The sequence below is a fragment of the Pipistrellus hanaki genome, assembly GCF_964339955.1.
Source record: "Pipistrellus hanaki genome assembly, chromosome: 5".
In the NCBI taxonomy this organism is placed as follows: domain Eukaryota; kingdom Metazoa; phylum Chordata; class Mammalia; order Chiroptera; family Vespertilionidae; genus Pipistrellus; species Pipistrellus hanaki.
The window spans coordinates 12,952,331-12,964,946 of record NC_140507.1 but is presented as its reverse complement, the minus strand read 5'-3'; the positions used below and the strand labels follow the sequence as shown (position 1 = coordinate 12,964,946).

The following is a 12,616-nucleotide window of genomic DNA, read 5'->3' as shown; positions in this document are numbered from 1 at the left end:
AGACACTGACTGGGAATCCTATAAAGGGAAAGGACAACTCTGCAAAACTGGAAATGAAGCTGCTGGAAGGAGGGGGCCATTCTCCAATGATAGGGGAAAAAATTGCAGCCCTGGTAAATGTTGGAACAGGATACCCGAGGCAGCTGAGCAAGCCCAAAATAATATTGCAAAGAAAAGTTACATTTTTATTAGTTTACAGTTGGAATATAAAAATAAATAAGTAAACAGAAAACAAATGGAATCACTTTACAGAAAGCACATTCATTACTTAAAAGTAGCACCTTAATGGGTCGGCACCCTCTGGTCACATTTGCATGTCAGGGTCACTCATGCTGACCATTGAGTGGTTCTTGATCATTTCTTTGCATCTGCCTGTTTTTTTTTGTTTTTTTTTTTTGCATGGCTACTAAAGAGCAACTGGCAATTCTGACACTTTTATGGCCTTAGCCATAACCACACTTATCCTTCCTCTTGAATCATAAGATCTTTTTACTTTTCAGACACTTGTGATATCTCTGTGACACTCTCCTATACCTTACAGATAGATGGATGGGGATTGCCACAGAGGTGGGATGAAATTCAGTTTCATTTTTTTTTTTTAATTTTAGCCCTTTCTAAATTCAGATTTAACTTCCTTAGGTGGCCCTGAATTGCATCCAAAGATGTAATTTGCTCAGGTGGCCCTGAATTGTAACTCTTCCTGGACTGAGAACTAACATCTTCCCAGGACCTCCTCAAGTGGGTTCCCGTCTCTAAGTCTCTAATTGTCCATCCATCATAAGTATATTATGGTGCTCCCATCAAAACACTGCATTTCTACTGACTGCCATAACATGGAGGCACTTGCAGCCTCGATGGAAAAGTTGTCAGTATAAATGGCACATAAATTCACATTTTGCATAATAGGACCTGTTCCTTATGGATCAGGTCATGAGAGTGTGAAACATACAAATCTTGGCACAAAAATGTTAAGTAACCATAATGAGTAAATATATAAATTACTTAAATATCTAAATAACAGTTGCATCCTGCTAGCTGGCAACTCTATAAATAAATTACTGGATTGTTTCATTGGGCAGTTAGCATTTCAATAAAAAAAATACAACAAAATACTTAAAAAGCACACAAATTAGGTAGAAAATATTTTTTTGGGTCTAGTGCATCATGCCTTTTAAAAGCTTTGCACAGCTTCTTCTTTTCCTCCAAGGTTTCATTCTGGGAGTAGAACCTGAAAAAGAATGCCCAAAGTCTATGAGGATTAGGAAGATAGCATCAGACCTTCCATATTTCACAAATCACATTATCTGGGCAATTGGGTTGGGGGGTTCCATGTCAGAAGGGTCCAACCCTTATGTGGCCTGGGATTTGCCTGGTATCTTGCTCATGAGAGACTCTCTTGAAAGTTTTCTTAAAAGTATATCTGATCATGTCATTTCCTTGCTGAATGCCCTCTAGTGGTCCCCCAGGCCCCCCTTTGGATGAGGTTCTAATTCCTGGAAACAGCTTGCAACCATCATTGCTCTGACTCTCAGCTATTCTCTTTCTTCTTTGCCTTTTCCTCCAGAAGGGTAGAACCTATACCTGTTCTGTTTATTGCAGGGTCCCTGAGCCCAGCATAGTGCCTGGAACAACATGAATATCAAATATTGGGTCGGCAACTAAGTAATTGCGGGTTTCACACATATATGGCTTCAGTTGAATTTTTAGGTTTGCAGACGTAGTACAAATGTAAAACACATTTTGTATTTGATAGTTGGCTATTCAGCTGTTAATCAGTAAAAAAAGTTTTTTGATCTGTTTTGTAGTTTTTGTTTGGCGTTCGTTGAAAAATGGAAAATCAAAAGGAACATTTTCGTCATATTTTGCTTTTTTATTTCCGCAAGGGAAAAACGCATTGCAAGCTCATAAAAAGTTATGTGCTGTTTCTGGTGACGAAGCCTTAAAAGAACGGCAGTGTCAAAATTGGTTTGCCAAATTTCGTTCTGGTAATTTTTCACTCAAAGATGAAAGACGCTCTGGTCGTCCAGTTGAAGTTGATGACGCCCTAATCAAAGCAATAATCAATTCGGACTGTCACAGTACAACACGTGAGATTGCAGAGAAGCTTCATGTATCACATACATGCATTGAAAATCACTTAAAACAACTTAGCTATGTTCAAAAACTCGATACATGGGTTCCTCACGAACTGAAAGAATCACAGTTAACGCAACACATTAGCAGCTGCAATTTGCTAAAGAAACGTAATGAAAATGATCCATTTTTAAAACGACTGATAACTGGCGATGAAAAATGGGTTGTTTACAACAATATCAAGTGGAAAAGATCGTGGAGCAGGCCAGGTGAACCAACTCAAACAACATCAAAAGCTGATATTCATCAAAAGAAGGTTTTGTTATCAGTTTGGTGGGATTACAAAGGAATTGTCTACTTTGAACTCTTACCACCCAACCAAACTATAAATTCTGATGTCTACATTGAACAACTAATGAAATTAAACAATGCAGTTGAAGAAAAGTGGCCCGAATTGACAAATCGAAAAGGTGTTGTATTCCATCATGACAATGCAAGGCCACACACATCTTTGGTCACTCGGCAAAAATTAATGGAGCTTGGTTGGGATGTTTTGCCACATCCACCATATAGTCCTGACCTTGCACCATCTGATTACTTTTTGTTTCGATCTTTACAAAACTCCTTGAATGGTAAAAATTTCAATAATGATGATGATGTCAAATCGTACCTGATTCAGTTTTTTGCTAATAAAAACCAGAAGTTTTTTGAACGTGGGATTATGATGCTGCCTGAAAGATGGCAAAAGGTCATTGATCAAAATGGGCAATACATTACAGAATAAAGTTATTTAGTTCCATGAAAAAATTGTCTTTGATTTTCTTTAAAAAATCCGCAATTACTTAGCTGCCGACCCAATAAATATCTGTTAATGAGCAACTGTATGTTTCTGACTCTGGTGACATTGCTGAGAATCCTCTGTTTCCTCTCCTCAATCCCCCCACCCAGTTCCCTGAACCTGGTACACTGAGTGTGCAGGGCTGGTCTATGCTTGCTCACCTAACTGCAGGACACAGATGCCCACTCGCTCCAGGATGAGCTATAGTAGCGGTCTCGGGCTTGCACACGGATCAAGGCATCCTTGTGGCACGTGACCTTGGCTGAGGTCTTGTCTTCCAAGAGTTTATCTTTCTGCAAAAGAGAGGAAAACCTTTGGTAATACAGTCACAAGGTAGGCTGGGCATATTTCTCAAAGCAAGCACATCTTGGTTGTAGGGCAATTCACAGAGGAGTGTGTAGTACTTGCGCCACCTACTGACAGAAGCTCTAAATACAGATGCAGTTTTTCTACTCAAGTTCTAAAGGTGAAATTGGTCCAGCTTTCCTCTTTCTAGCACAGCTGCCTTGTCTGAAGGCCCGTGGGCACTCATCCTAGTACAAGGCCGATGGTGAGACTGAGACAGATTTGCTCTAGTTGTCATGTGGATATTCAGAAATACCACAGTCTCGATCCTTTCATCAGACAAACTTGTGGTTCAGGCGTTGCTATTATTAGCTGTGTGACCACTGAAAAATGTCCTAGGCTCTCTGTGTCTGTTTTGTCACTTATAAAAGGGGGATGGTAAAAATGTCTACCTCACAGAGCTGTAAAAGTTAAAGGTAATAAATCGTGTAAAACTCGTAGCAAAATCTCTAACCATATAGAAAGCACTCAGTATATATTACTTAATAATGATACAGATCTTAAGTAGGGAAGATACATATGAAGATTTTAAATATTTATTGAAATTGACTCCAGAATAGCCCTTTCCCCTGTAAAAAAAAAAAAAAAAATTCTTCGGGAGCAACTGAATCACTGAGTTTCTACCAGATGCTAAATGCTAAGCTGACTAAAGCCTTTAGCCAGTGATGTTGAAATTGGGATCCACGAAGGCTAAAACTCAATAAAAGTGCCTCTAGGATCCTGGGGTTATTGATGCCAAAGCAAGAAAATTGAAAAGCCGTCATTTATCCTATGTACATACTGACATTCTGTTTAATAAAATAATTTCACAATATGTAGCGCAGCCGAGAGTTAGACATTTTGGGTGGGACATGCATGAATGTTATATCATCCACTAGAGGCCTGGCGCACGAAATTCATGCGTGGGGAGGGGTTTCCCTCAGCCAAGCCTGCACCCTCTCCAATCTGGGACCCCTTAAGGGATGTCCTACTGGGATTGGGCCTAAACAGGCAGTCGGACATCCCTCTCATAATCCAGAACTGCTGGCTCCCAACTGTTTGCCTGCCTGCCTTCCTGATTGCCCCTGACTACTCTGCCTGCCAGCCTGATCACCCCCTAACCACTCCCCTGCCAGCCTGATTGATGCCCAACTGCTCCCCTGCCTGCCTGATTGCCCCTAACTGCCCTCCCCTGCAGGCCTGGGTTCCCCCCAGCTGCCCTTCCCTGCAGGCGCAGTCACCTCCAACTTCCCTCCTCTGCCGCCTGGTCACTTCTAACTGCCCTCCCCTACAGGCTTGATTACCCCCAACTGCCCTCCCTTGCAGGCCTGGTCCCTCCCAACTACTCTCCCATGCTGACCATCTTGTGGTGGCCATCTTGTGTGTTGGAGTGATGGTCAATTTGCATATTACTCTCTTATTAGATAGGATTATATTCACTCAGTTGAAATAATAAATTTTGGTTCCCGGAGTCCAGCTCTCCTATATCAGGATCAGTCAAGTGCAAGAATTATTGGTCAACCATACAGGAGGTGTATGGCCTTGGTGTCCAGCAGTTTGAGTTTGTGTCCTGTTTCTGTCCTTCCTAGCTAGGTGATGTTGGGCAGGTCACTTAACCTTTCTGAACTTTAGTCTTTGTAGAGTTACTGTGATGAATAAGTGAGATAAACATGTACACAAAAAGGCTCAGAAAAAGTGCTAAATAAACATTAGCTGTTGTCATCATCATTCATCCCCACCCTGTTGTGAGCTTGCATAAATCTGATCAAAGCAGGTCTGGCACCAAATCACATCTTACCCTTTCTTTCTTGTTCTTGCCCTGGATATGAAGAGAAAATGTCAGGGAGAAGTAGGAATGTGGGGTGCTCCAAGTGTCAGGGTACTCCCAGCTGACCTCCACATGCCGGGAACCCTTTAACGGCTTCAGCTTCAGGTTCTTAGGTGGGTCTGGTTTGACTGTGGAAGAAGATACACACCTTTTATATTCCTGATGGGGCTTTGGAGCAAGGGAGTTCTGGCTTCTGATTCTACTTTTACCTTTGACCAGTAGTGAGTCCATAGGGTAGTTATTTCTCTGAGCACTTGGTTGGCAGACATGACACTCCCTTACTGCTGGTGCTCACTCTGGTGCCTGTGGAAGGCCACCACATCCTTTATGGCTGACCCTGAGAGAGGCTCAGAATCCTTGTTACCATGGCCAATCAGATGGGCTCTGGTGGAGAACTACTTCTGCGTAGTGCTCAGAAGAAAGTTCTTAGCTCTATCTGTGAAGGACCATCCTCTCTGAGGTCAAGCCCCCTCTTTGCACCCAACTCAGAACTGAGTGGAGTCTCTTGCTGGAGAAGAGGTGAGAGATTTCCTAACTAGTGTCTTTCTTTTGTCTTTTCATAGCATCTGGCACTGATTTGTCCCATAGCAGTTACAGTCACATTGTCTCTATGCTCATTCGTTCATTCATCATTCATTCTATAAATAATAACTGAGCAACTATTGTGTGCCAGCCACTGGACTACACATGGGAAGTGCAGCAGTGAGTGTCCCAAAGACTGTCCCCAAGTAGTGTACCTTCTTCACATGAGATGAGGAAGACATTCTATGGCATGTGCTTGGGCTCCTAGGCCCAGCACCACCCCAAAGACCACTGTTCCTAGCAGATGCTTCACAAATATTCTTCCCTCTGTTCTTAACACAACTGACATATCCCTTCCTTTAGGACTTGGCTAAATGTTACCTCCTCAGTGAGACCTCTGTGAACTAGATCCCACCTTCCCCCAGCCCGCCAAGGGCAGGCTCTTTACCAATGCTAGCACATGTTCTGTGGTTCTTTCACACTTTATCTCAATGGAGAAATGGTAAAGGAAATGAAAAATATCCATCTGCCAATTAAAAAAACTTATGTCCATTTTGGAGCAGTTTTTATTCCAATAAAGTAGTCTCAAGATTCTAGAGAAAGATGGGTGGGGAATAATTGCAGCTGGTAGGGAAGTGCTGGTTCTGAATAGGACTATCATGCCAAAGGGGCTGCTGCTCTTGGATTCCTCATTGAAGCTCCCTGGGAGCAGAACAGAAGTTTAGCCAAGAGCCTGCTTTTACTTTATTTTTTTCAAATATGTTTTTACTGATTTTTAGGAAGAAGGAGAGAGAGAGTGACGAAAATATCAATGGGAGAGAACCATCAATCTACTGCTCCTGTACATCACCTATGGGGATTGAGTCTGGCATGTGCCCTCAACCAAATGAGCCAGGGTGAGCCTGGGACAGATCTGGGTCTGAATTGCTAGCTGTGAGATCTAAAACAAGTTGTTTAATTTTTTAAAGACTCATCTTCCTCTTCCTTAAAATGCAAATAGATAATAGTACCTCACTGTACTTTTTGAGGGGTATCGAATAAAAGATAATACATATAAACCCCTTACTCCAGTGAATGAATGTCATCTATCTCTATTAAGCATATATATTCAAGTACACTCACTGATGTCCCTGATGAAGAAGCTGCTGGTGTAGTTTTCATACTTGTGCCTGTGAACAGCATCCACCACAACCTCAATGGGCAATCTCTCCTCGGCGGCTGGGCAGGCACTGCCCTCCTGACACTCCACCATGTACTTCTTATACTCCCTGTGGTCCACTCTGACCATCTCTGCCGAGCGTGTTGCTTTTCCACAGGTCACTCCCCGGGGGTCAGAGGAGCTAAAGTTGAAGACAGACATATCCTGTGTCACACAGATGTGGGCGAGTTCCTGTGGTTGTAACTGTCTGACATCATAGTTTCTCTAACTGGTTTGATTTATCCCCAGGCAGTGAGGAACTGCCCTCCCCACGAGAGCGGATGTTTCAGAGGCAGTACAAATGTTCTGTTATTATCATTTTATAGATGAGGAAACAGAGGTTCATGGCCAACATGAATTTGGAAAATTTTAGATTTAGAGACCCTGGTTACACTCCTTATAAACATTTTTATTTTATTTTTCCTATTTTTAATTATAAAATTAATACATGCTAACTATAAAATAATAAAGTGATAAAAATGCATATAAAGGAAATGTGGTGCCTCTTTTAAACCCAAATACCTCTTTTAACCCATATATATATATATATATATATATATATATATATATATATATATATATATATATATATATATAATTTATATCTTATTGTATCCCACCAGAACTTTTCCTATGAATATTCAGAGCAGTTATATAGCCATATGTTTTTATGCATATACACATATTTCATCTATATAAATACATTTAGATTTTATTTTTTTATGAAATAAGGGTCAAATTATCTATACTAATAAAAGGGTAATAAGCTAATTAGATTGGGAGACCTTCCAGATGTTCTTCTGGACTAAGCCATGGTGGCAGGGCTGAAGTAGAGGTGGTTAGAGGCCAAGTGGGGAGGGCAGTTGTGGGGGATCAGGCCAGGATGGGACAGCAGTTGTGGGTGATTAGGCTGGTGGGGAGGGGCATTGGGGGGTGATCAGGCCAGTGCAGGGGGGCAGTTGAGGGTAATCATGATGGCGGGGCAGTTTGGGGCGAGCAATACAACGGGCAGAGTGGTTAGGGGCAATCAGATAGGCAGACAGGTGAGTGGTTAGGAGCCAGCAGTCCTGGATTGCGAGAGGGATGTCCAACTGCTGATCCCAGTAAATCGGCAGTAGGACATTCTTCAAGAGGTCCCAGATTGGAAGAGGGTGCAGGCCAGGCTGAGAGATATCCCCTACCCCATGCAAAAATTTTGTGTACCGGGCCAATAGTGGGTGTGTTTGTGTGTGTGTGTGTGTGTGTGTGTGTGTGTGTGTGTATGGTTTTGTAACCATATTTTTCAATGATCCACAACAGACCATATATGTTGGGTTATTTTGGTGACTGCACATTAAGCTAGAGAGTATAATAAATCACATTTTCTTTTACCTTTGTCTTGCTGATTACCGAAAACATCACAATGAATATTTGCATCTATGTCTTTGTGCACTTGTATAAGCATTTTTTTTTTTTAAGTAAGAATTTTCATTTCAAAGATGAAAAAGTGAGAACCCAAAGGTTCCTCAGGTACATAGTTGCCAGGCCAGGATGATCAACTAGGGTTGGCTCTATTCTCCTACATTGTTTGGGAACTTAGATGATGAGTGAAATCACATGTTAGAGGGGCTAACACAGGTGCTACATCCATGGGAATTGGTTTCTTAGGAAAAGTCCAAGTGTATCAGACAAAGTAAACTTCAAATGAGCAGTGTTAGCAGAAGAAAAAGTTGTTCAAGTGGCCTGGGGAAAATGTCTAGAGGCCTCAGAGTTTTGGAGTCGACTCTAGGGCTTCCAAGGTTTACGCTCTGGAGCTCTTTTTTTCTATTTTTGATTCGAGATGCAATTTTGGCAAGTCATCTGTAGCTTCAATTTCTCCTTTTATCCCTCCCTATGGTACTATAAGCCTTAATGAAGCATCACTGGGACATTTGGATGAGTGAGTTCAAACACAGCAGAGGCTATGCCCAGGCCCAGGTAATATTCTGTTCTAATGTATACATTTGTTCAGGGAGTTAACTTAAATCTCCATGTTCTTTCCCCAACTTAGGCAAGGGGGGAGGGTCATTGAAAAAAAAAATTTGGGTTTGACTTTGTTTTCTCTCTTATCATTAACTAAAAGGCATTACTAGGTCATCCTTATTTTCTTAATGAAATAGTAGTTTTAGCAAAACACTGAGAAAACAGAGTGGTTTCACTTACCCTCTGCCACTTTTGACACTGAATTTTAAATCACTATTGATTGCTGTCAGCCACCAGCAGGTGAAACGTCCAGAATAACTCTTTGCTTCACATTTTAGAAAGGTCTTATTTTTGGGTTCTGGATTGAAAAAGAACAAATATTTAGGTTTTGTATGTGTGGTTTTTGTGTTTATTTCCCCTCCCCCCTGAAAGATTTTGTTTGTGATTAATCACAGGCCACCAAATGGTATGAGTAAAAAATCTTCCATTGAATTCATTGGAAAATGATGCTGCTCCCCAGGCAGGCAATTCATCGAGGACTGGTAGCTGACTCTGCAGAGCATAACACCTTACATATCGAGAGGGTATTCATTTTTTTTCAAGGCTATCACCCAGTGCTGAGATATGCACTGTTCATGATGGTTAATTTCCATTACTCTCTCTATAAAATCGCCATTTTAAAAAGAGAACCTATGGAAAAGTATCCGACTCACCATGAAACTCTCTCAACATATTACCCAAAGTGTCCAGCAAAGGAAAACCAAAGCAAAGGACAATGTAGGTTCTGAGTGGTTTATGTAAGGGACTTGATTGCTGCATTAACTATACTGATCATGTCTTGCCTTTAACATTTAAATTTTTGTATTTCTTATGGAGAAAACTGATGTTGTTCAAGGGGATGGAATTACCTTTCTGGTCCTTTAAAATATCAGTGGACCAAAATCCGTCTTCCTTTTTGTGAAGCAGAAGGAGAGAATGACTGAGAACCTCGCCTCCCTTGTGACAGGTGTACTGGCCAGCATCTCCAAACTCTTTGACTTGGATGGTCAAGGTTTTGCCAGAGCCTAAGACCTCACTGCTCTGGTTCGAGGTCCACGTGATGCCATCTTCTTCAGATGTGTTGCAGGTAAGAACCACCATTTCTCCAGGGGCATCAGGATACCAGTCTAACTCTACAACATAAACTGGAGAGCACAAAGCATGGAGACCCATACTGCAAGCCACACAGATTCTGGGACTGTGTCTTTTGAACTTCCTGGGCATCTGCACTGCTGAAGCACAACCTAGCTTATAGCAGCAAAGGCTTTGCTGAGAGGATCTCAGGGTACAGGGCCCTCCTTGGGCTCAAGGTCATGGAAGAGAGAAGTAAAGAGTTGTATAGATGCCATCAACTTATTAATTGGCAGGCTGCTGTTAATAATTAACCTCTGATCAGCTGTCAGATGAGGAAGGCCTTGATACATGGAAGAATGCAAACAGCACAAGACTCTTTGCTGAAGGTCTGTCTGGTGGAGATAAACAACTTCCAGCAAAATTTCAGTCTCAAAGGGAATAAGACTGACCAAGACTGAGATCCTACTCCCACTTGCTGACTGGAGGACTTGGAGGAAGATACTTAATCACTATGAACTTTAGTTTCCTTGTCTGTAAAATGTTAATAATAATAGTACCTATATCATAGATTCATTCAGCTATGAGGATTAAATGAAAGAAGCCTGCCTCAGTAAACTCAGTGTTAGTTGTTATTGTTAGTCACAGACCACTGCAGAGAGAGACTGTCTTACAATTTTCTGTGGGGATTTTGGGACTTAGTTTATACTGCATGAAATTCACCAGTGGAAAATTTTATTCTCTTTGTATTAAAGCGATTTTACACTCTTATGAGGCAGTTAAGTAGGTGTTAGTCTTCCCATCATGAACCACGTCCAGCATGGCCAGGGGTAAACCTGAGGAGGGGCGGTGAATGATTAAACCATCCTTTCACCTTGCAATTGTAGTTTTCCTATACTCAGGACTCACATTGAGTGCTACATGAATCTCATCCAGCATGGCCAAGGGTGAACCTGAGGACAGGCAGTGAAGTATTCAAGAAGACAGACAAGATATACAGTTGTGACCAGGTGGATCACTGCCTAGATGAGAAAACAGTGACACTGTCTGTAAGCTGAAGCTTTATTTTATAGTGAGATTACATAAAGCAAAAAAAGGAGAGTGGTCAACATTTTTACAATGTTCTTGTGAGTTTCAAATCTATTTTGTTACTCAAGCCTTGTTTTGGCAGCACTTGCTGCACCTCTCACAGCCCATTAGCTACCTAGGAACAAGGGATGATTATAAGGTCAAGCTTAATTGTGCTAGGAGAGCTCAGCCCTCCAAGCTGGGACTTGTATGTGGCTCTGCCACAGGTCAGTCCAAGGCTTGACCCTCATAGCCACTCCCTACAGGAAAATTTTATTCTCTCTGTATTTTTTTAAAGCTATTTTCTTATAAGGCAGTTAAGTAGGTGTTAGTCTTCCCATTTTATAGAGAAGAGTATTGAGACGAAGATGCTAAGCAAGGTTACAGCAAGTTAGAAGCACAAGAGCTGTATTTCAGACTGTCTCATTGGCTTTGCCTTGGGTCTTTAATACCAACATCTAAATTGACACTTGAGGAATGGCTTAGGATATAGTATTTCAAAGAGGGTGTCACAGGGGTAAGGAGCCTGGTTTTTAGAGTCACATTGGTCTGGGTTTAGAGAAAGTGTGAGGAACCTTTTGTCTGCCAAGGGCCATTTGGATATTTATAACATCATTCATAGGCCATATAAAATTATCAACTTAAAAATTAGCCTGCTATATTTGGTCAAACATTGAATTAACTCACTCGTAATGCCTTGTCAAGGTCAGACCAAATGACTTTGCAGGCCTTATATAGCCTGTGGGCTGGAAGTTCCCCACCACTGGTTTAGACTCAGTTCTATTGCTTACACTAGCCTGTGGCCTTAGACAAGACATTCAGTTATTCTAAGCTCTGGCATCATCATCTTGAAAATGAGAGATTTAGGAGAGTCTAGTTACCATTTTTCTCTAGTTCCCATATGGCCACGAGGGGAGATGCCAACAAAACCAGGGAAAAACAGAAGAGGACCAACTGCTGCTGATGCATCTGTAGGAGGGAAAGAGAGTGAGGAGAGGAGGAGGAAAAGAGAAAGAAGGAAAGAGGAGAGAGAATGTCAGTCATTCAGTTACCTTTGGAAACCATATTCACAATCTATGCATATTGTTTCTAATCTTTATTTTCTTTCTTCTCTACACTGTCATGATAACACTAAATGAATTGTAGGAACCCTTATGCCAGTTGCTGGTTGAGCACATCTCCAAACAGAGAACCATAGACGATCTGAAGCTGAAAGAGATCTAAGGCTAGCCTTTTTATACAATCCTTTTATTTTATTTTAATATTTATTTATTTATTTATTTATTTATCAGAAAATAGTTTAATATATACAGTGGCCGCAGGCCAATCACACCTGGGCGTCATGCGCAGAGGACAGCAGTTCTGCCCAGAGGGGCGCTCTCGGGACAGCCCTGAACCAACAAACCACAGATGTGACAGTGGGGAGGAACTCAAATCAACACTTTCCTTTGGGAAAAGAAAGGACACCAAGGGGCAATCCTTTTATTTTAAAGACGAGAAACCCAAGGCTCAGAGAAAGAACATTTTTTGTCCAGATCAACATTCAATAATTTTCTTACTTGGTGCTTACTATGTAAAGGGCACCGAACTAGAGTGGTTGGAGTGAAAAAAAGTTTTTACCTGGGTCCTGCCTTTTAGGAGCAATGCTTTCATTCAGCAAATATTTATTAAGTCAGTGGGAGAGACAACTTACATGTGTATATATCATTGAAGC

General features: G+C 41.4%; 1 protein-coding gene across 1 annotated transcript; it reads right to left on the bottom strand.

Annotated features, from left to right (window-relative positions):
- Positions 1–3,072: 3,072 nt before the first annotated feature.
- On the bottom strand, positions 3,073–11,871 carry IL12B (interleukin 12B; the record flags this gene model as incomplete). The annotated part of the gene is made up of 6 exons (XM_084883992.1): positions 3,073–3,204; positions 5,034–5,191; positions 6,708–6,925; positions 8,965–9,082; positions 9,633–9,908; positions 11,784–11,871. The coding sequence occupies 6 exons, from the start codon at positions 11,869–11,871 to the stop codon at positions 3,073–3,075; spliced, it is 990 nt and encodes a 329-aa protein (XP_084740118.1).
- Positions 11,872–12,616: the final 745 nt, after the last annotated feature.